This window comes from Monodelphis domestica, chromosome 8 (assembly GCF_027887165.1).
Source record: "Monodelphis domestica isolate mMonDom1 chromosome 8, mMonDom1.pri, whole genome shotgun sequence".
NCBI lineage: Eukaryota > Metazoa > Chordata > Mammalia > Didelphimorphia > Didelphidae > Monodelphis > Monodelphis domestica.
Window position 1 is genome coordinate 167,444,516 of NC_077234.1, and position 25,225 is coordinate 167,469,740.

At 35.8% G+C, this 25,225-nt stretch overlaps 1 protein-coding gene across 1 annotated transcript in view; it reads right to left on the reverse strand.

Annotated features, from left to right (window-relative positions):
• The window catches only part of NALCN (sodium leak channel, non-selective), a 514,200-nt gene that overhangs the window by 464,086 nt on the left and 24,889 nt on the right, over window positions 1-25,225 (reverse strand). The window contains exons 2-3 of the mRNA XM_007501336.2: window positions 17,878-18,024; window positions 7,422-7,604 (exon numbers count right to left, since the gene is read on the reverse strand). Of these exons, the coding sequence (XP_007501398.1) occupies window positions 7,422-7,604; window positions 17,878-17,985 (291 nt within the window). The 5' untranslated portion in view covers window positions 17,986-18,024. The remainder of the gene's footprint in view (window positions 1-7,421; window positions 7,605-17,877; window positions 18,025-25,225) is intronic.

Here is a 25,225-nt window from a genome sequence, read left to right on the forward strand (position 1 = left end):
TTGATACTATTGTTATACTAGGATCAGATTTGAATAGAATGAGAGAGGGTTGACTACACTGCCTATGTAAAAAATGTAGAACTATTTTAATGTCACATAAAATTTTCTCTGAAACAAAGAACCTCATTTTAAATAATAATGTTCTCACTATATTATATGGCTGAAAAACCATACTCCCTGAAGAAGTAAAGGATCACCCCAAAAGGAATGTGAAAATTTATAATTCACAAGAACAGGCTATAATATTACAAATAAAGAATTTTCTCCAAAAGAAAGAGTAAAGGATGATAGAGAAATAGATAAATAGATACATAAATGTAGATATTATTGATATATTTAGATATTTATCTAATTAAGAGGAATTACCATCCAGATGAGTAAGGTAGAATAAATATAAAAGTTAAGAGAGTTGAAGTTGATCAGCTTGGAAGTCAGAGTATTTGAAGAGTCATTCACATGTATAACTTAGCTCCAAGGGTCCTAGTTTCTTGCACATGCTAAGCAATTAGTGGCAGTTTGTTGAATTAAAAGTAATAATGGACATTTATGATCTCAAATGAAGAAATGGTTATATGGTAAGGGTGAGTGATAACTAATGGACACTGGTTGCTTCATCATCCTCTCAAGAGATATCAAGGAAAGCTTTCCAGAATATTAGGTGGACCAGCTGGTGATGGATTAATGTAAAAACACAGATAAATTTTATACCAGGTAGTCAAGCAAGGATAGGTTATCTTCACTACTATTGAAAGAATGCCTAGAGTGAGCTGATCACAATTCACCATAGAACTGTAGAATTAACAAAATTCTTCTAAATTCTTCTAATCCTTGAAACATAATAAATGACTTTTTCAAATATCCTTCGCTAACAAAGCAGAGTAGTATTGCTATCTGTAATTATTACTAAGTATTTCTTTTGCCTATCTTCACCTTGGTGTTCAAGCTTACCCCAATGTTGTGTGCTTCCTTTCTGTTTCCCTTTAATTTGTTTACAGCCATAGAAACACTGAAAATAATTTTCCCCATGGGAGATATATATGTGGTAATTTTGCCCATAAGCCTATCAAAACTCAAAGTAATTTTGTTATGATATAGAATCACTAAAATTATATTCTATTAAAGAGAATATATATGTAAACATTGAGGCAGATATTGCGTAGCATAATAATTGGCTACACTTTAATTTATTCATTGGATAATATCTTCATGTTTGTATACTTATGAAATGTCACCATGTTTGCATGCAAATGATCTTATTTACATAGTAAAATAAAAGAGAAGCATATATATCTCATTTCCATTGTCTAAGAAAATGGTTTAATTATTTTTTTTTTCATATCAAGCATATCATATCAAGGTATACTTGATAGAGCCTCAGCCTCATATTTTACAGTAACTTTGGTTCAAGTTTATTATGTGACATACTGGTTTTGGAACTTTGGGAAAGTCACTTAACCTCTTTTTGCTGTAAGTCTAAGACTGTAAAGTAGTTCCTTTGGAAGAATAAATTTCCTTACTATGAGCTCCCTTCAGTAGGGAAATTATCCAAATATGAGATCATGATCATGATTACTGACTAAAATTTCTCTCTCTCTCTCTCTCTTTCTCTCTCTCTCTCTCTCTCTCTCTCTCTCTCTCTCTCTCTCTCTCTCTCTCTCTCTCTCTTTCTCTCTCTTTCTCTCTGTATATGTGTGTGTGTGTGTGTGTGTGTGTGTGTGTATGCCTTCAGAATAAATCTTCCTGTCTCTTCTCTATTCCTCCTCTTGTCTCACCATCTGGTAATTTTACACCTCTTCTCAAAATATGTCAGTGATCCCTTACCAATTCTTCAGTAAAGTGAATTTTATTTTGCTTTTTTTCCAAAGTCATAAGTGAGTTCCTCCATATTTTGTCAGATTTATTTCATACTATTTTGTGTATTCTGAACTCCCATCAAACTAAGTCCAAGTTCCTCATTTCCCATCTTTGTGCCCTTGCTCACATTATCCTCTAAATCTGGAAGAGTTCTGCAGGTAATTCTTTCTAATTAATATATCACCTTCTCCAAGAAACTTTCCTTGACTTCTCTAGTAAAGAAATTCTAAGACCACAGAGCTCATTATTAGAACCTCTCTTACTAAATATAGTTATCACATATTATTTTGTTTCATCACAACCCTGGTACTTCGTTGTTTAATGAAGGTGACTATAGTTTCTCTGAGGCTACTGGATCTCTGAGAATTGTAGTGGTAATAATAACAACAGCAATAATAACAGCCATAATAACACATGTACTATAATAACATATAATTTAATAACATAATAACAAATATAATAAAACATAATAACAAAGTCCCTTTACTCCCTCGAGCAGAACTCTGTCATGAATATCCTCATATTAATCATTACAGCATCATTATGAACCCAATAGTGATATGTTTTTATGACCAGTTAATAAGTGGGCAGCTTTAAATACTGTACAGATTTGCATTGATTGTATAGATTGTGTATGTAATCTATACAAAATCTGCAATACATAGCAAAGCCAAGCTTAGTGCAGATCACTTCAGCTCCAATTTAGTGTTTTATATCTGAGAATGCATTATATAATTGGGCACACTGACTGGTGTCCTTATAGAGAATATGGACTGTTAGCGTCATAGAGTAACTGCTAAAAGGTACATGTAAAAGTGAAGTCCCTTCACCTCAATGGGCTCCAATTTCCACATCTTTCAATAACCACAGATTAGTATCAACAAATCCCAACTGGTCAGAAGACTCAGGAGATCTATTCACTACCTCCCATAATGTATGTCACTGATATTTTTTAAAAGATGTTTTATTTGGATTCTACTAATCCTACATTTGTGACAGTTGGATAGTCAGGGCTTAATTTACCTTTGCATTATCTATAACGAAAGGATTTGCTCAGCAAATCCATAGTGTAAACAAAATTGCCAAGTGGGGCATGTTTAGTCTGCTTACAAGAACAAACATTTTATACTTTATTTGATAGTAAAGAAACTTTAGTCATGAATTCATAAGGGGATGAGTCTCTTGCACTCTTTCAGAAAGTATTAACTAAGTATCTATAATCTACATTAGCACAAGGATAGACCTAAGCAAATGTTTGTCTTTAAAGGTTTACATTCTATTGAATGAAAACAACATGTGCATGTACAAAAAAAATTAAGAACAAAATAGACATAAAATAAGATGCATATTAATTTTCTGGGTGAGGTAGCTTGCAACTGGATACTGTCTTCCTTTGGCCCAGAAGGTAGCACTTGAGCTGAGTTTAAAAAGAAACTATTTACAAAGTGAAAAGGTGCCTTAGAACCCAGTGAATTCTAGGCATCAGGAACAGCTAATATAAAGTTTAAGGACCTGGAGATAGAATGGTAATGGTTCCTCAACAGTAGACAATCTCTTCTCTGTAGAAGGTCACTAGTGGGTCACCTGCATCTTTGAAATAATGCAGCCTAGGTAGTGATATATTAGTAAAAGAAAAAAAAAACACCTCACTAAAATTTATATATATATATATATATATATATATTATACAAATGCACATATACACACAGAAGATATACTTTAGTTTTTTTAAACCCTTACCTCCTGCCTTAGAATCACTACTGTATATTGGTTCCAAGGCAAAGACTATTAAGGACTAGGCAATGGGGGTTAAGTGGCTTGTCACCCAACTAGCAAGTGTCTGAGGTCAAATTTGAAAGTAGGACCTCCTTCCTCTAGGACTGGCTCTCAATCCACTGAGCTACCCATATGCCCCCATATACTTTTTATTAACATTTTCACCTTCACTTTCTTAACTCTGGGCAATCAACAAAACAATAAGTAGACCCCAAGTTTGTAGCATTTGTCCATTTCTGGGATGTAAATGCTCACACTAAATGTTTAACAGTTCTAGGAAGGCATTGAGAGTGGCTCCAGTAATATTCCGTAATCTAGTACATAACACCCTACAATGAAATATAAGAGAAGTCTAGCTCTTCCACTAGCAAATTTGGCTGAAACATAGAATGTGTGATACAAAGTAAGGTGAAATAAGCCTGAAAAGCTTGTCTAAAGCCAGATCCTGAAGGGTTTTAAACAGCAACCAGAGGAATTCTTATCCTAGAAGAAAAAGGAAGTCACTGGAATTCTTGAGCAAGGAAGTAACATGGTTTAGTGATATCGATTCGGCAGCCAAGTGAAGAATAAGATGGAGAAGAGAAACAGATTTGTAGAGAAACTCTACAAGTGAGGGCGGTTGAAGGTGAGGACTTGAATAGGGCTATGAGAGTGGAGGAATGCTTGTGCGTATTGGATGTATTGTGGATCTAACTGAATTGATGTTTGGCAACTAATTGGATAGGAAGAATGAGAGAAAAGGAAACAATTAATCAATTAACAAACTTTTTAAAGGTATGTACTGTGTGTTAGATGCCAAGGATTCAAAGACAAAAGAAGAAACATGTCCTTCAACAAGTTTATATTTTACAGGAGTAGGGAGGAAATAATATATAGGGATAAAGGCTACACAAAGTAAATATAGAGTAGTGTAGAGAGCAAAGGTTCTAGCATCTAGGAAGATCAGGAGAGACTTCAGATCTAGTTTGAGCTCCGTATCAATGGAAACAATGCCATGTCAATGCATAAAGGAATCACCAGGTGTTGTCTGTTACCACATTAATACCCTAAGTCAAGCCCTCATCATCTCTCTGGTGTAACTTTAAGGGACTGAACATTAGACATGAAAAATTGGCCACCCCTCTAGAGGTATTTAAATAGCTAAGTCCTAGAGACAGATGGGCATTTGGAGAGTTGGAGACAGGCCAGGCCCAGGAAGCAACAGTGAAAGAACTTTCCTTGCTGAAGGAATTGCTTTTTTTTTCCCCTGCCAGAAAGATTTCTCTCTCTCCCACCTTCCTTCCTTTAGTCATGGCATCTAGCTACTTGACAAATCAGAGATTCATTATCTAGCAGTTAGGAAGCAGAGATCCCTGGGAACTCAGCTGAATGACACATACAGAAATAAATGATGCACCCAATGGGAAGATTCATGAGAACTCCATGGAGAGAAAAGGACATCAAAGCCATACCAGTTTGGATTTGTGAGTTGTTCTGACCACATGTAGTCCCTATGTGGGTGTGGTTGAGGTTGAGATCTGAGTTCAAATTTAATTCTGACAAGTGTTAAGTTACAGGATTAAATCAGGTCATTTCTACCCCTTAATTTTCTCTAAAAACTAAAATACTGATGCAGGACCTGCTTTGTGAGAGATAGTGTGGCATAGAAGGCAGAAAACAGGTCGCAGAGCCAAGAACACTGGATTAAATTCCTACTTCTGACATGTTAGCTGTGTAACCCTAGACAAGTCATTTAGTGCTTCCATTGCACTATAAGATACAGAAGAGTTGCTGATGGACATCATTCAAATGAGTTTCTTGAATCTATGAATGAAATCATAGATCAGAAAAAAACAAAGCATACCTCAGCAGAGTTGTAAGAATCAAATGAAATAATGCATGCAAAGCCCCTGGCAAACTTTAAGGCAGCATTTAAATGTGAGTCCTAATTTTTAAGTATTGGTAGCTAAGTGGCTCAGTGGAGTTAGTGCTGGGCCTGAAGCCAGAAGATCTAAGTACAAATTTGACCTCAGATATTTACTGTATTACCCTGGCTATATCACTTAACTCCATTTACCTCAGTTCCTTCATCTGCAAAATGAGTTGGAGAAGGAAATGACAAACCACTCCAGTATCTTTGCCAAGAAAACCCCAAATGGGGGTCACAAAAGATATGGCATGACTGAACAACTCAACAACAACAACAATTCTTAAGTGAATTGAGTTTAAAAGTGGTAACCCTAGTATGAATCATTGAGAAACAATGTAATATAAATAAATAAAATAAAATAAAACAATGTAATATTGCTACTTTGCTTCATAATTTGCAAAAAAAAAACTGAACTAAAAAAAAAGTATTTGCCTCCTTCTGTATCTTAGTTACAGCAATGAATTTATGGGGGAAATAAGAGAATTCCTTAAGACAAATGAGCATAATTGAGCAGAAAGTTAAGTAATTATCATTCACCTCCTCTAGCTTCTTAATGAAAGTCTATTCTACTGATACTGACATAAGGACTTACCTTATATGATTCTATTTATTTATTTTTAAAACCCTTACCTTTTGTCTTAGTATCAGTTCTAAGACAGAAGATTGTGGTAAGGGTTAAGCAATTGGGACTAAGTGTCTTGCCCAGCTAGGAAGTATCTGAGGCCACATTTGAATCCATGTCCTCCTGACTGCAGGTCTGGAACTCTCTCCACTGTCACCTAGCTGTTTTATATATATATGTGTGTGTGTGTGTGTGTGTGTGTGTGTGTGTTATATTTCTTATATGAAGATGAGGCTGTAGAAGAGACATGGAATATGAGAAAGGATGGAAGAGAACTCTAGATTCATCTTCTCCATTCTGTTTACTCACAGACGAGAAAACAGACCCAAAGAATTGAAGAAAGGTTGGTTATTGTCCTTCATACTTGAAGAGGACCAAAAAAATACAAAAAAGCCCTAAAATAGTAAATGGTAAAATTAGGACTTAAACCCAGAGATTCTGAGTCTTCTAATTCATTCACAGATGATAAAATGGAAATTCTCCTTATGCTTCCATCTCTTCCACTGAAATTTCTCTCCTCTTCCATCTCCTCGGTTATTCTCTCTTTTCACTACTATTCCCTCTTCCTCTCTGCTTCTTCTCTTCCTCCCCCTTTATATTAGTCATTAATATTTATCTATTTCAGATAATAACTCAGCAAATTAAGTAGTTTTCCTGAAATAAGGAACAGGGTAACAAACTGTTGGAAGGTACAGTGAATTTGGCATTAAATGAAAGCACTAACCATAAATGCAACATTTTAAAAAGAGCAGAAAACAAGTAAGGTAGGCATATGCAAGAATTCTATCTTCTCAATAATTTATCACTCTTATAGCACTAACTTCCCTTTTTGTCCCTCCATTTTAAGATATTTCTTCTTCTTTATGTCTTTTATATGACCTCATCCAAAAGTTTCTTTCCACCTCTCTTACATCCTTTTAAAGCTCTCTCCAGATATCTAAAGCAACTGAGACTGCTGCTGTTTTTTCCCAAATCCTGCTTCTCTGATTAAACAACTACCCTTCGTCCACAGTTTTCTCTTCCCTTGAAAGCCATCCCCAAGCCATACAGACACTTTGCATAATTTCTATTTTCATTTTATAATTCTATTTTTACTAAAGTTCAGTAATTATATTACTTTACTCCAAGGACTTGGGCAGGAAAAATAAATTACATAAAATAAATGTGAATTAATTTTTAAACACACTAATAGTATTAAGCCTTTCAATTCAGTTTGCAATTTTTTTATATAGGTGATTTTTTTTTCATTGAAAAGCTCACCTTAACGATGCCACGGATATGCATTTTTGCTATCATCTCAGCAGTGTAGAGAAACATCAGCAGAGTATCCAGAGTAAAGGTGACATATTGGAGAGGGGGATAGTGTTCAAATGTCTTTGGAGTATTCATACAAACTGAAATGACACTGATGATGGCACAGATGCGCAGCAAAGAATGAACCCACTGAAAAGAAAGCAGTTAAATGATTAATTTGACTTCATAAAATGGTGTATTTTTGTGTTTGAAACCCATGCTATAAAGTGAGATATTAAACAAAGGCAAATTCTAAGTTTTCCAGATTGTAAATTGTCTCATCATTATGTAGGGGAAATTCAGTTAAATTAAAATCTATACATAGATTTCTTTTGACTTTTTAGCATTTTTTCACATTTATACGTGACACCTTTCAAGTATAGTGTGTTGGTACAGTGGATAAAGTGTTGGATTTAGAAACAAGAAGGCTCAAGTTCAAATACTGACTCAGACAGCTTACTAATTGTGTGACCCTGAGCAAGATATTTAACATTTCTTAGCTGCTATTTTCTCATCTGCAAAATAGGTATAATATAACCTAGCTCACAGGGTTGTTGTGATGATCAATTAATGTAATATATGTAATTTGCAAAAAATAAAATATTTATAAATACTAACTAACCATACTGTTTATTGTTACTCCTTTCCATACCCTATTTTATCAGTATATCAGACAGCTTAAAAATAGTGTTTTTCAATATATTTTATTTATTCCATTTAATATTTCCTAATTTCCAATTAAAAAGTTATAACATTAATTTTTTAAATGTTTTTATATAAAATTTTATATGATCATTTCCAAGCATTATTCATTAAAGACAAAGATCATTTTCTTTTCCTCCCCCCCCCCCCATAGCCAACGCATGATTCCACTGGGTATCACATGTGTTCTTGATTCGAACCCATTGCCATGTTGTTAATATTTGCATTAGAATGTTCCTTTAGAGTCTCTCCTCTGACCTGTCCCCTCAACAGCTGTAGTCAGGCAGTTGCTTTTCCTGGGTGTTTCTACTCCCACAGTTTGTCCTCTGCTTATGGATAGTGTTTTTCTCCTAGATCCCTGCAGATTGTTCAGGGATTTACACTGCCACTAATGGAGAAGCCCATTACGTTCGATTATACCACAGTGTATTAGTCTCTGTGTACAATGTTCTCCTGGTTCTGCTCCTCTTGCTCTGCATCACTTCCTGGAGGTCATTCTAGTCTCCATGGAATTCCTCCACTTTATTATTCCTTTTTGCACAATAGTACTCCATCACCAACATATACCACAGTTTGTTCAGCCATTCCCCAATTGATGGGCATCCCCTCGTTTTCTAATTTTTGGCCACCACAAAGAGCGTAGCTATGAATATTCTTGCACATGTCTTTTTCTCCATTATCTCTTTGGGGTACAAGCATAGTTCCAAATTGCCCTCCAGAATGGTTGGATCAGTTCACAACTCCACCAGCAATGAATTAATGTCCCTATTTTGCCACATCCCCTCCAGCATTCATTACTTTCCTTTGCTGTCATGTTAGCCAATCTGCTAGGTGTGAGGTGATACCTCAGAGTTGTTTTGATTTGCATCTCTCTGATTATAAGAGATTTAGAACTCTTCTTCATGTGCTTATTAATAGTTTTGATTTCTTTATCTGAAAACTGCCTATCCATGTCCTTGCCCATTTATCAATTGGAGAATGGCTTGATTTTTTGTACAATTGATTTAGCTCTTTATAAATTTAAGTAATTAAATCTTTGTCAGAGGTTTCTATGAAGATTGTTTCCCAATTTGTTGTTTCCCTTCTGATTTTAGTTACATTGGTTTTGTTTGTACAAAAGCTTTTTAATTTGATGTAGTCAAAATTATATATTTTACATTTTGTGATTCTTTCTATGTCTTCCTTGGTTTTAAAGTCTTTTCCCTCCCAAAGGTCTGACATGTATACTATTCTGTGTTTACCCAATTTACATATGGTTTCCTTCTTTATGTTTAAGTCATTCACCCATTTTGAATTTATCTTGGTGTAGGGTGTGAGGTGTTGATCAATTCCTAATCTCTCCCACACTGTCTTCCAATTTTGCAGCAGTTTTTATCAAATACTGGATTTTTGTCCCAAAAGCTGGGATCTTTGGGTTTATCATATACTGTCTTGCTGAGGTCGCTTGCCCCCAGTCTATTCCACTGATCCTCCTTTCTGTCTCTTAGCCAGTACCAAATTGTTTTGATGACTGCTGCTTTGTAATATAGTTTGAGGTCTGGGACTGCAAGGCATCCATCATTTGTGGTTTTTTTTTCCTCACTATTTCCCTGGAAATCCTTGATCCTTTGTTATTCCAAATGAACTTTGTTATGGTTTTTTCTAAATCAGTAAAGAAATTTTTTGGGAGTTCAATGGGTATGGCACTAAAAAGATAAATAAGTTTGGGTAGGATGTTCATTTTTATTATATTGGTTCATTTTATCCATGAGCAGTTAATGTTTTTCCAATTGCTCAAGTCTAGTTTTAGTTGTATGGAGAGTGTTTTGTAGTTGTGTTCATATAGTTCCTGTGTTTGTCTCGGGAGATAGATTCCTAAGTATTTTATTTTGTCTAAGGTGATTTTGAATGGGATTTCTCTTTCTAGTTTTTGCTGCTGAGCTGTGTTGGAGATATATAGAAATGCTGATGACTTATGAGGGTTTATTTTGTATCCTGCAACTTTGCTAAAGTTGTTGATTATTTCAATTAGCTTTTTGGTTGAATCTCTAGGATTCTTTAAGTAGACCATCATGTAATCTGCAAAGAGTGATAACTTGGTCTCTTCCTTGTCTATTTTGATGCCTTCAATTTCTTTTTTTTCTCTAATTGCTACTGCTAGTGTTTCTAGTACAGTGTCAAATAGTATAGGTGATAATGGGCATCCTTGTTTCACTCCTGATCTTATTGGGAATGCATCTAGTTTATCCCCATTGCAGATGATGTTAGCTGATGGTTTTAGATATATAATGTTTATTATTTTAGGAAACATCCTTTTATCCTATGCTTTCTAGTGTTTTTAATAGGAATGGATGTTGTATTTTATCAAAGGCTTTTTCTGCATCTATTGAGATAATCATGTGGTTCTTGTTGGTTTGCTTGTTGATGTGGTCAATTATGTGGATGGTTTTCCTAATATTGAACCAACCCTGCATCCCTGGTATAAGTCCTACTTGATCATGGTGGATGACCCTTCTAGTCACTTGCTGGAGTCTTTTTGCTAGTATCCTATTTAAGATTTTTGCATCTATATTCATTAGGGAGATTGGTCTATAATTTTCTTTCTCTGTTTTTGGCCTGCCAGGTTTTGGAATCAGTACCATGTTTGTGTCATAAAAGGAGTTTGGTAGAACTCCATCTTTGCTTATTATGTCAAATAGTTTGTATAGTATTGGGATTAACTGCTCTCTGAATGTTTGATACAATTCACTTGTGAATCCATCTGGCCCTGGGGATTTTTTTCTTAGGGAGTTCTTTGATGGCCTGTTGGATTTCATTTTCTGATATGGGATTATTTAAGAATTCTATTTCTTCTTCTGTTAGTCTAAGCAGTTTGTATTTTTGTATATATTCATCCATATCTCCTAATTTGGTGTATTTATTGCTATATAATTGGGCAAAGTAATTTTTAATGATTCCCTTAATTTCCTCTTCATTGGAGGTGATGTCCCCCTTTTCATCTTTGATGCTATTAATTTGCTTTTCTTCTTTCCTTTTTTTAATTAGATTGACCAGTACTTTGTCTATTTTGTTTGTTTTTTCAAAGTACCAGCTTCTTGTCTCATTTATTAAATCAATAGTTCTATCACTTTCGATTTTATTAATTTCTCCCTTAATTTTTAGGATTTCTAGTTTGGTTTTCTGCTGGGGGTTTTTAATTTGATCACTTTCGAGTTTTTTCATTTGCATTTCCAACTGATTGATCTCTGCTCTCCCTAGTTTGTTAATATAAGCATTCAGGGATATGAATTTACCTCTGATTACCGCTTTGCTGCATCCCAAAAGGTTTGAAAGGATGTCTCGCCATTGTCATTTTCCTCGATGAAATTATTAATTGTTTCTATGATTTCTTCTCTAAACGATTGTGGAGTATCTGATTGTTTAATTTCCAATTAGTTTTTGATTTGGTTTTCCATATACCATTACTGATCATTATTTTTATTGCCTTGTGATCTGAAAAGGCTGCATTTATTATTTCTGCTTTTCTGCATTTGTATGCCATGTTGCTGTGATCTAGTGTATAGACAATCTTTGTGAATGTACCATGTGGTGCTGAGAAAAAGGTGTATTCCTTTTTGTCCCTATTTATTTTTCTCTATATGTCTATTAATTCTAATTTTTCTAAGATCTCATTCACTTCTTTTACCTCTTTTGTATTTATTTTTTGATTTGATTTATCTAAATTTGATAATGGTTGGTTCAAGTCTCTCACTAATATGGTCTTACTGTCTATTTCTTCCTTCAATTCTCCTAGTTTCTCCATTAGAAATTTGGGTGCTATATTATTTGGTGCATACATGTTGATTAGTGATATTTCCTCATTATCTAAAGTCCCTTTTAACAGAATGTAATTACCTTCCCTATCCCTTTTAATCAGGTCTATTTTTGGTTTGGCTTTATCAGATATCATGATTGCAACTTCTGCCTTCTTTCTGTCAGTTGAGGCCCAGAAGGTCTTACTCCATCCTTTAATTCTGACCTTGTGGGTGTCAACCCGCCTCATGTGTGTTTCTTGGAGACAACATATGGTAGGGTTTTGGATTCTAATCCATTCTGCTATTCGTCTACATTTTATGGGTGAGTTCATCCATTTCACGTTCAAAGTTATGATTGTGACTTTTGAATTCTCTGGCATTTTGATATCCTTCCCTAATTCTAACCTTTCTTCTTCAGCTCTAACTTTTTAATCCAGTGATTTATTTTAAATCAATTCCCCTTGTCCCTTCCCTTGATATATTTCCCTTTCTAGCCCCTCCCTTTTTGTTCCCTCCCCCATCCCCCTTTTCTTCCCTCCCTTTTTTATGTTCCCTCCCCGTCTACCCACCTTGGTTTTCCCTTCTCCCTACCCTTGTTGGGTAAGATAGAATTCAAGATCCCAATGGATCTGGATGTTCTTCCCTCTCAGAGTTGATTTCCCTGAGAGTAAGGTTTAAGTAAAAACTCTCTTCCTCTCCTTCTTATAGGAGTTTTCTTCCCCTCCCCTTCCTGTGTGAATCTTTGTGTGAGAAAGATTATTCTATTTGGTCTTTCTTTCCCCCTATTTACACATTACATTTTCCCCACATATTAATATACATAGATTGATATAAATATAGTCCTTATAGAAGAGAGTTTGAATAAAAGAAAAAGATAATATTTTTCTCCTTTTCCCTTTCCTTCATATTTACCTTTTCAGGTATTCCATGCTCTTTGTTTTTCGATATCGAACTTTCCACAGAGCTCTGGTCTTTTCTTTGCAAAAACTTGAAAATCTTCTATTTTGTTGAATGCTCATACTTTCCCTTGGAAGTATATAGTCAGTTTTGATGGGTAGCTGATTCTTGGTTGAAGGCCCAGCTCTCTTGCCTTTCTGAAAATCATGTCCCATGCCTTATAGTCATTCAGGGTGGAACTTGCAAGGTCTTGTGTGACCCTGATTGGCATTCCTTTATATCTAAATTGTCTTTTTCTGACTTCTTGTAAGATTTTTTCTTTTGCTTGAAAGCTTTGGAATTTGGCAATTACATTCCTGGGATTTGTCTTTTGGGGATTTAGTGTAATGGGTGTTCTGTGAGCTCTATCAGTGGCTATATTGCCCCCTTGTTCTAGAATCTCAGGGCAATTTTCTTTGATTATCTCTTGTATTACAATGTTGAGTTTGCTGTTTATTTCTGGCTTTTCTGGTAGTCCAATTATTCTTAAATTGTCTCTTCTCCCTCTTTTTTCCAAGTCTATGACCTTGTCGGTGAGATATTTTATGTTCTCTTCTAATTTCTTGGTCTTTTGGCTTTGCTTTATTAATTCTTGCTCTTTGTCTTCCAGTTGCCTAATTCTGACCTTTAAAGCCTGGTTTTCCTTTTCAGTTTGGTCAAACCGGTTTTGTAGATGCATGAATTTCTTTTGCATTATATCCCACTTTTCCTCCCAGAAGGCTTCCATCTTTTTGATCATTTCCGATTCAAATTCTTCATGGGTTTCTGGAGATTTTCCTTTTCCTTTGTAAGGTTTCAGAGCATTTGCTTGTGTTTCCTCTTCTATCTCCTCTGTATTTTGTATTTTTGCTCCATAAAATGTGTCCAAAGTCATCCCCTTCTTCTTGTTTTTCTTGGAGTGTTGAGGCTTTTCTGTACTGTTTGCCCTCTCTATCTGAGTGGGGAGGTCTAGCTTTTCTTATCTCTGTCTGGTGTTCAGAGGCTTTATCCCCAGGCAAATTGTCCATTCGTGGGTGTTATTGCTCTCAGTTCCCTCCAGATCGATGCTTCTTCGTTGCCTTACTCCCATGCTTTGAGCCTGGCTTTGCACTGTCCCCAAGATATCTCAGAGACTTTGTGGGCCAGAGAGGCCTGCACTCTGAGAGGGGAGGGGCCAAAGCTTCCTGGAGCTCTGAGGGCTCCTGATAGGATTAACTTCCCCTGGGTTGGATTGAGTGTGTCTTAAAGCAGGGACCTTCCCTGAGACTCGGACAGAAGGATCCAGCCAGGGGGCTACAGGCTCCCCTCTGTCTCTCTCTGTTTCCAGGCTGTCTGGGTATCCCCATGACTGGCTCAGGTTATTTTCAGGATGCAGCCTTCTGAATAGCTGGCCCTGAGGGTTACTGTTGTCTCAGAAGACCCTGCACTCTGAGGAGGGAGGGGCTGTGGCTTCCCGGAGCTCCAAGGGGGCCTGATAGGATTAACTTCCCCTGGATTGGATTGAGTGTGTCTTAAAGCAGGGACCTTACCTGAGATTCAGATGGAAGGATCCTGCCAGGAGGCTACAGGCTCCCCTCTGTCTCTCTCTGTTTCCCTGCTGCCTGGGTGCCCCTACTACTGGCTCAGGTTGTTTTCAGGGTGCGGCCTTCAGAATAGCTGGCCCTGGGGTCCTTTTGCTGGCTCTTAGGTTCCCGCTGCTGCCTCTGACTCACTGTTCTGGCTTGGGGGGATGGGTTCTGGGACCTTCCTTCTGCCTATCCCTTAGATCCGAGTGATCTCGGGTTCTGGCTTTTGGGGGCTGTACCTTTTGATCCAGGTCCAGGTCCAGGTGGAGGGTTCCCTGGATCTCTCCTGTTGTTTGTTTTGAATTTTGGTGTCCTAGGAGCATACAGTTTGAGATTGGTAAGGAAGGGGTTTCCAGAGATCTGAACTTTAGCTCTCTCTAAGCCATCAGTTTGACCGGAACTTCTCTATTATCCATTAATTTTTTAAAATTTTGAGTTCCAAGTTTTCGCCCTCTCCTTTCTGTAGTTCTCCCTTCTTCTTTGGAATATAAGGAAAATGACAACAATTTTACATATGAAGTCATGTGAAACATCTCCATAATAGCCATGCCGCAAAAGAGAAAAAAATGAAATATGTTTCTATCTTTATTCAGATGTCATCGGTTCTCTCTCTGTAAACCTTTCTATATTTTTCAGCATGGATCCTTTGCAATTGTCTTGGATAATATTCTTGTTCAACGTAGCTAAGTCTTTTACAGTTATCATTAGAATATTCCTGTTGCTATGTGCAATGTACACCTGGCTCTATTCATTTCATTTTACACAAGTATATCTAAGATTTTGAGAAATCATCCTCCTTGTCATTTCTTAGAGCATGATAGTGTGATTCTATCACAGTCATATATCACACATTACATTTAGTAAGTGAGCAGTCCTGAGCTGAGGATTCCTTTCCCACTTGTTTATAGGGAAAGTCATAGTATACATGTCAATATAATTTTTAATAGTCATTTTCTGACATTTTGCAATCCATGTTTTCTTTTTCTTTCCCGCCACTCCCTCCTTCACAAAAGGCAGTAATATCATATAGGTTGCATGTGTGTGTATATTTTATATACAAATTATCATGCAATACATATTTCCATGTTCATCATGTTGTGAATCAAGGCACATATTGCTTACACTAGAGAAGAATCCCTGGCTAAAATAAAATGAAGAATGATGTGTTTCAATGTGCATTCGGACTCTATCAGTTCCTGTGGGGGTGAATAACCTTTTCATGATTATCGTGGAGTTCTCCTGGATCCTTGCCTTGTTGATAATAGTTAAGTCATTCACAGTGGATCATAGCACACTATTGTTACTGTTTACAAAGTTCTTCTGTTCCCCTCACTTCACTTTGCATCACTTCATATGTCTTTCTAGGTTTTATTTACTTATTTACTTATTGTAATCATCTTGTTCCTCTTTTGCATGGCAAAATAGTATTCAATTACAATAATTTACCATAAATTGCTCAACCATTCCCCAAATAATGGACACAACTTCTGTTTTCAATTCTATGCTGCCACATAAGGACCTGCTATAAATACATTTGTATAAGTAGATCCTTTTCTTCCTTCTTTCTTGGTCCCTTTAAGACATACATACTAAAGATTGTTATTTTCATAACTGACTTTTTCATCAAAATATTTTAAAAAGAATTAGATCTTCAACTCAAAATAAAGAAAAAGTAAATAGTAAATATATACCAATAGATGATTGATAAATCAAGAGATATTGGTAATTTGGTGAGTATTAAATTCAAATTTATTCTCCTGAGACACTGAATGGTTTAATGTGAGAAACATTTTAAAAAACCTAATAATTAATCTTATCTAAATGCTAAACAATCCCAGTCCAAAGTATTAGTAAATGAGTCACTTCAAGAAAATAAGGAAAATATAGCAGACAGGCATGGCTTTTTAAAAGAACATCTACGAATTAATTTCTTTTCATAGATCTATTTTCATTTTGAATGATGCTCTCACTAACAAAACCAGTTTCTTGGTCTGGCAATATGCTGACACTGAAGTTGTATAAAGTAACACCCCAAGTAAAAATAAAAATGCTTGTCAACTTTGAGGAATTTCAGACACTGACAGACTGGTGAGTGGGTTATGATTTATAATATTTTTCTAACTCTTATAATCTTTGCATGGAAAAAATAATAGAGCTTGTGTTCATATAGGAGAAGTCACTGATGATTCAACTATTTTGAAGGGCTGCCTTCTTTTTGAGGTAGTCTAGAAATATTCTAACAGTTTTTATTCTAACTGTGTTTATGAACACAGTGTAATATAGATATCCCAATTAAAGGCACTAATTAACCAAATTGCTACTGGAATGGCACAATGGAAAGAGTTCTTGATTTATAATCAGAAAGTCTATGTTTGAATCCTAGCTCAGTCACTTACTACCTAGAGAATACTTGGAACTTCATATGATATTTATAAAAGAGGTGCTTAAGAAATCCTTCTCTACATAATTTAATAGCTCTTTTATCACACGATTTCAATACAGTTATGAATGTAATTATTTATATTCCACCATATCATTAATCTTATAAGTCTAATTGATTCTTAATTTTTCTCAGGTTCTAAAATACATGCATATGCCATCAAACAGCCAATTATTTATTATAAAGTATACACATATACCTTACTTTCATATTCTCATCAGTGTAATTAATTGGGTTACTATATCCTTTGATATTGCTATGCCATGTTATTTATTTTTTATAATGCTATGAATTCTAAAATGTAGAAAGAACTAAAATATTTAGTCATCTTTTCCAGTTCTGAAAAAGTACTAATAAAAAAAAGATATAGTAACTTTATAAAGAGAACAAACTTTCCATGCCAAGAGGAATGCTCTTCCTCCTTTGATCTGATTACTGTCCTCCCTGCCTCCCATTAGTTCCCAATTAAAATGTTACCTCTACAGGAAGCCTTCTGTAGAAACCTTACTAATTCCATTGCTTTCTCTCTTTTTAATGTTTTTCTATTTATCCTGTGTATAGCTTGTTTGGTGTATATTTGTTCCCATGTTGTCTCCCTCATTAGACTGTAAACTCTTTGAGGTCAGGGACTGTCTTTAATCTTTTTGAATTTCCCTACTATTTAGCACAGTGCTTGCCACATAATAGGCACTTAATAAATGTTTATTGAATGAATTTATTAAGAAGGCTATTCATCTTTGTCTGACGGTATCACTGCCACAAAAAGGATTTGTTAAAAAACTTGTGCAACTCAGCTTTCTAATTCTTCATAGGCAGAATATTCAGAGCACTTTTTTAAAAAACTTCATATGAATTACTGTGAATTTCTAGAATTTGAGACATTCCATATTCTCATTTAATTGAAATATTCATTTCAAAACTAAAAACAAATGCCGGTTCCACATCTTTGTTTCATTACCATGAAAATAAAACAAAGTATATTTTTAATTAAAAAAAAAACAACAACCACAAAACAGAATACAACTCACTGGTTTGTTGATCCACAATATATCTGCATTATCTGACAAAGATTCATCAGGACCAAAGTCTGTAACTGGCTGGGCTTCCACCCTAGAGCTCTGTTTCCTTTTAAGCATGCTGAAATTAGCTTTGGTCAGTTAAAACCATATAACACCCTGAAAAAGAAAAGAGAAAAATCACACTATATAAATCAATGAAAACTGCTCTTAGTTCATAAGAACACTGAATCAGTGTAATGTAGGATCTAAAAGGGAACAGGGAGGATGGAAGGAGAGAGAGAATGGGGTGAGAAGGGTGAGAGGGTGAAGAGATTGTTCTTCCCCTCTCTTCCCTTTTAGGGGGGTGGTAACCAAGTCTTATCTTCTTGACAGATGGAGTATGTCTTCTCAGAGAATGGTTCTGGGAGATGGAGGACAAGAACTAGAAGGGGAAGCCCTAGTAAGATGACACACTTCCCCCCTTAAGGTCCAATCTCTTCTTGAGAGGCAAGATGAATTCTTCTGCCTATAGGTTTCTCAGGGATCCTGAGTCTACACCATTACCAAGGAGAGATGTTTATTCCTTGGGTTTGGCAGTTTGGATCACTGGGATCCAGAGGTTAACCCCACTTTTGGGGAGAGGTATGAACTCCCCAAATCTTCAGTCCACTTTATTATTGCTAGGAACTGACCCAGACCTAATTCTAGAGTAACAGATAAATTTATTGGGTTCAAACAGGGAAGGAGTGGTAAGGGGTATCAAATAGGGGAAATGGGGGTACAGGAGGCCCTATGCTTGTCCCCTCTGGCAAACTGGCCCTCCAAAGTTTAGGGGCTCAAGGCTTTCTCAGCTTGATCCCTCTTCTTGTCCCCTGCCGGTTGATCCCAACTCCTAAGCTAACTAGCTTTGAATACAGGAGTCCAGGAGCAAAAGGCAAGAGAGACAGAGAGGGAGATCCTTGAAAAGGATCTCTGTGGATGGCTTTCTTCAAAGTCCTAGTTCACAATATCCACTAATGGCTTTAGATTATACTTATTTGGAGTTTAGTGAGAGGTATCCAGGGGCTCAGGAACTGATAGTTGATCTCCAGAGAGATAGCTTCTTTCCAGCCTAGGAGATTTGCTTCTTCCCACTGGCTCCCAGTTGGTAGAAGTGTACAGTCACATGGTCAATTGCCCTTCCCAGCTTCTCATTACCTTCTGGAACCTTCAGTTTTTTTCTTCTTGCTCCTCCCCTACTCTCTCTGCAGCTGTCTCTGTCAGAGATTGCTCTCTGGTCAAAGTGGACTATTTCTCTTCCTCTCTTACATCAGTCATAACCTGGTATTGGTCCTGGCCATTGAAAAAGGGTGAATATTAAAAAGGACCTCTAGCTCAATAGTGGGTTCTTAAAGTTTTTATGCATGAGAGACTCCTGTATTCTGATGAAGCTTATGGATCCATTCTCAGAAAAAAATGTTTTTATTCATAAAATAAAACACCTAAAATTATTTCCTCCATGAATTTTTTCACTAGTGTAAGCAATATGTGTCCTGTTTCACAACATGATGAACAGAGAAATATGTGATAATAAATGTATAACCTATATCATATTTACCTGCCTTCTTTGGGAGGGTCAAGGTATAAAAGAAAGGAGGAAAACATAAAAGAATGAGGCAGAGGTTTTTGGACATCACTCAGATAAGCATATCTATTATAATTTGTTACACATTTAGAACATATCATATGTGTTATATTTTATGTTATACATTAGAAATAAAAATAAATAATATAAAAAAAGAATTTCAAAGGATACCAATTACACTGATAAACCATTATCAAAACCATGGTTTTTACAGTTCACAAAACTCAGATTAAGAAATCCTCACGTAGAATATTGTTAGAATATCTCATTAGGGTCCTCTTGATGCAGTAATCTTCCATAAAGTTTTCTAATCAAACTATGGGCTGCAAATAAGAAAGAAACATTTCTCTGAAAAGCTTGCTCCTAGATATCTCTGATTCTCATTGATAGTCCCTGTTTAGTTGTCAAATTGGGAGGAACCACCTTAGGTAAAGCATCTTTGTCAGACAAATCATTTTACTGGTTGTGAGTCTCCTGGAAAGGAGAAAGAAAAAACATGTCATCTCTTTTAAGTAGAAACCTATCTGACAACAAACAAAGAAGACAGGAATGGTCACTTTCCTGCCTATCCTTCAGTCCTCAAAATCTATTCTTTTGGCCTTGAGACCTCTGTCTCTTGCATTTATCTTCTGTCCTATTAGTAAGGGAATGGGCTATGGCCATGGATCAGAGCAATAGGAATATCAGTCGGGGATGGTCCAAACTTCATCCATATAAGTGATAAGCATACCATATATAGGATAGGACAGAGTCTCAAAAGGAAAGACCAAAAATCCTAATGGGGTCACAAGGAGTCAGACCCAACAAAGATGATGGAACAACGAAGTACTTGAGAGTTGAAGATGACCAGAAGAACAGTGGTACCCTCAAAAGCAATAGGGAAGTTAAAAAAAGTTGAAAAATATGAGTACTATCTTGGATATGTGGATCTTGAAGTGCCGACTGGATAGCCCATCCTGTAGGACCAGAGTTCAGGATAGAGTTGATAGATAAATCCAGTGGAGCTCACGAACTTACTAAAAGAGAGTATAGAAAGAGGAGAGGACCCTAGAAAATATGGATTTAGAAGAGTGAGGATTTACAGGAGGGTCATAGATAAATGATGCTGCAGAGGAGTCTGAGCAGGTTTGATTATACAGTTATGAAGAGAACTAGGAACTTGAATCTATTCGAGGGGAAGGTTTCCAAAAGGAGAGATTGTCCAATAGTATCAAAAGCTGAAGAGGGCTCAAGAAGGAAGAATACAAAAAAAAATTGAACACAAAAAGTAACAGTTTCAGTTGGAGACATGGGCATAAAAACTAAAGTATAAGTGAATGAAAAGTGAGTGATCAATGAGAAAGTGGAAGCAAAGAGTAAAGACAATCCTATCTAGGAAGTCCTCTTTGAAAGTGAGGAGAAAGTGAGATAGCTTAAGGATAGAAGAGTTAAGAAAAAATGTTTTTGTTTTGCTTAAAATGGAGATGTGAGTGGGCATCAGTGAAAGAGTTTGTGGACAAGGAGAAAGACTTGAAAAGTAAGGAGAGGATGATTGAAGAGGACAAACTCTTCACAGAGGGGAACAGATCAAGGACACAGGTGGAGGGGTCAGCTCCTCTGATAAGATAACAAACTGGAAAAGAAATAGGAATGATGTTAAAGTAATGAGTAATTGAAGATGGGAAACTTACCTGAGGTGGCCTCATTTATTTTTTTCAATAAAGTATGAAGTGGCCTCTTTAGTTGAGAGAGGAGGGATAGGGAAGGGAGTATATATGTGAAAAAACATGGAAACAGAGGGGAGTATCTGAATTGCATAAGTCTACATTTATGTGTTTGCATAAGTAGGCATGAGAGGGTCTCAAGCCAATTGCACCCATTCATGTATATGTGACTGTACCTATTAATCCCAGATGTGGTCAGATTAATTGGTTTAAAATTGTGTTAGGTATTTCTTTTCTGTCATGCATGCCCCAAATACTAAGAATGGACTTTGCAGTGAGTTGTGCTAATTAATTTTATTTTACATAATTGGAGTTAGGAATTCTTGACATGAATATGCAAATATATGTAAAATATTCAAATCAGGCAGGTCCCTGATTTATCAGAGAGGGGGTGGAGTAAATGACATCTGGTAGCCTTAATTTGGGATTCCTTTTCAAACAGCATTTTCCTGAAGTCCCTGTGTTTAAATGCAAAATCTTATAGGAAACCCCCCACAAGATTTTATACACAATATGGAGAAAAACCCTGGGGCATGCATAGAAACAGCTGCTCTAGGGTTGAACCAAAGAATGAGGACCCTAGTCATGTGGCCTTTTCCAATTAATCATTAATTAAAAACTGAAGGGGGAGTAAGTAAAGCAAGAAATGCTTAAAATAACTATCTTTGTTCATGCTGCCCTTCAGCTATGAATTTGTGGGGGTTGGGGTGAATGATAAGGTGACAAGAAGAAGAATTCTTTATTAACCAAGCTATATCTTTATCATGAAAGATCATGTTGCTTTTGGAATTGAAAATTCTTCAATTCAAACTACCTCTCTGTTATTCACTTATTCATTTGTTTTAGCTCCCCCATTAAACCTTTTACCAGTAGATCAGCCATAACAGTCACCAACCTGGCAAATATGGCCTCTAGCTTATTCTCAACCTCATTTCACCTTTTGAGAAGGAGCTGACAAACAGTGAAGTAGTAATCTGAGGAGTTCTAAAACTAAGGAGGACAAGAAAGAAAATGTTGAATTCACAAAGTCCCGGATGTGTAGGAGTTACCTACATGCCTTTCAAGTGGAGAGCTAAACCAAGAAACAAATATGTAATCAAGATCCAATCAAAGTTAGTCCATTGTTAGGATTCTTCTTTGCTCAAGGAAACATACTTCTCCATAATAGCATTGGTTGAATCAATATAGCCTAATGCATCAAATCTATTATTCAGCTGATAAAGACCAATAGGGATAGTTAAGTATCCAAGGGAAGCTGGTCATATTGATGATCCCTACAATTTATTTTAGTCTCACTGTAATCTTATCATACTTATATATTTGAAGGCCAACTGGTTTTTAGCCATTTCCAGAGTTCCTTATATAACTCACAATGAGCTCTTTCTGTGTGGTTTGATAAACATGGTTTTCAATAGCTTGTTTGATACTCATTAATAAGAGCTGTCACAAAGCTTAAAAGTGGTAGCTAGGCAGATAGACTAGAGGTAAACTACTGACTGTTTCATGGGGGGGGGGGGGAACCACTAGTCTATGAAACAGAAAATCCAGGTTTTTGTACCAAGTTCACCTCTTACTAGCTTTGTAATTTTGGACGTCATTTTTTTAAACCTGTTCAACTGTAAAATGGGATAACAATTTTCTCCATGCCTACTTCACAAGATTATTTCAAGAATCACAAAAACAGTAAATCACTCTCCAAATAAGTGTTACTTTACTTGGAAAAGGCTCACATGAGGTTAAGGGGATAATATATTTATTGCGAGCATCTATAATTTCTTCAGTATAGGAATGTCTAATAAAGGAATTCCTTTTTACCAATGTAAGGAACCTTACTTTTTCTCCCTATGCTCTCTTGAAACATCACTTGTTATCCTAGTTTTGAGGACTCTATATAGATGTTAATAGATACTAAATATGACCATCTACTTCCAATACCTCTACCTCTGATAAAAGGCATTCCAACTGGATAGTACAATAATACCTGAAACTCAATGAAATAGCTTTTATTGTTTCTGTACCTAAACTTCTCCCCATTAGTTCCAAGTCTTCTTGTCATTGCACCACTGGTGAGGATTTAGGTATAGAAATATAAGAAGCTATCTTTTTTCATATTAAGTCCTTTTCTCTGCAGCTACAAACTTAAGGTGACTTTAAACATTTCCCCTCAACATAAAGTTTACCCACAAGTCCTTTCATTTTTTTATGACATATATGAAATCCTCTCAGTTCTCTTCTTCTTAATCATGGTTTAAATTAAAACGAGACTACAACATCCAACTTCAACATGATATAATTCAGATGGTGTAAGTTCAATCTGGGCTGGACTTCTTATTAACTGTGTTGGAGAATCACCTCCTTTCTCTGGTTTTTACTTTGTTTATATGTAAAACAAAGGGGTTGGACTAGATCAAGGTTCTTAACCTGGGCTCAAGATGATCCCTGGTGTAGATAATCAATGAAACAATAAGTGAGCTCTGATTTGGAACATTTGATGATTTCTGCGTTGTAAATATTCACGCTGAAAATTTTTAAACGATTTGGAAGTCAGCCTGCACCACTGCTGATTGTACCTTGCTTTGAATCTGTTCCCAGAGTTCAAACCCTTGCAAATAATAGGTGTGAAATAAATATTTGTTGATGTAAACTAGATTGAGTTAAATTGACCCAAAGGGCATAAGCCTCACATTTGAAACTTGAAAGGAAATGGAATTCTAAAAGTAAAAGGAGTTCCCAAATGTGTTTCTCAGCAACTTGATCACCATTACTTTTCTTTGTCTCTCTCTCTCTCTCTCTCTCTCTCTCTCTCTCTCTCTCTCTCTCTCTCTCTCTCTCTCTCTCTCACACACACACACACACACACACACGTGTGTGTGCAAAATTTTATAGATCCAGGGCTTTGCTTAAAAGAATCTTCCATTTAAGAGCCCCTTTTCAGGAACAGGAAGAGTTACTAAAGAATGGCTGCCACAGACTCCAGTTAACTCTGCCAGCTGTACAAATATGGGTGAGTCATTGCCATTTAGCAAATAGAGGTGTGAATCTCAAAGATTAATGAAGGTTGCCAAGAGCTGGCAAAAGCTCAGGACCCAGATGTTTGAATAAATTTGTCTCTCCATCTCCCTTTGACAGGAAAATCAGGGGAATTGGGATGGGTGGGAAGAATAATGTGTGTGAGTTTGGAATGGATTGTGAAAGTAATTATAACATCTGTATCTTTTTAATCTTGCGTATCAATATTGTATATGCATATACAAATATATTTCCTTAGGCTATGGAAGCACATTTATTCCCAAAAAATGCAAACTAAAAATAATCTAAAATATTGTCATGAACAACATATTCATTAAATATAGATATTGATGTGAATGTTGAAAATGAACCACTAGATACAGAACTGTGATATTTAACCCTCTTTTTCTAATGTTATAAATTCTCATTAATTTTTCTTTTCAACTATTGGAAAGCTATATGCCAAGAATAATGTCACTATCTACATATGAATAAATAAATATTCATTTTAAGATTTTATCCTTTGATTTTACTTAATGCCAGTATTTATATACCAAATATAATTTTTTTTCATAATATAGTCTACCTTCTACTAAAAAGGTTTATTTTTTTAAATCTATTTATTCTTCCCAGATCTTTTATGAGATGCTAGTTAAGAGAAATTTGTTAACCATCTTGAAATTTACCAACATAACTGGGATTCTGTTTCTAATACATTACATAAAATGCTCCTAATTGGCATAACACCAATCTATGCAATTGATTTGTTATGCTGACCTTGAAAAAGTCATTTGTCTTCTCTAGATCTATTTTCTCAATTATAAAATAAGGGCACTGGTCTGAATCTATGAATCCATTTTAATCAGAAGATGATTCAGAAATAATAATTATTTGGTGGGTAAAAACTCTTCTTTTATTCTTTCTCTTTCCATTTTCTCTAATGTGAAGATTGATTAAAGAAGGTAATCTAACCAGAGAAAAGCACCACAGTATATTATCTAGTAAGACGGTTTGGGAATCATCTCTACATCAATCATCAAAC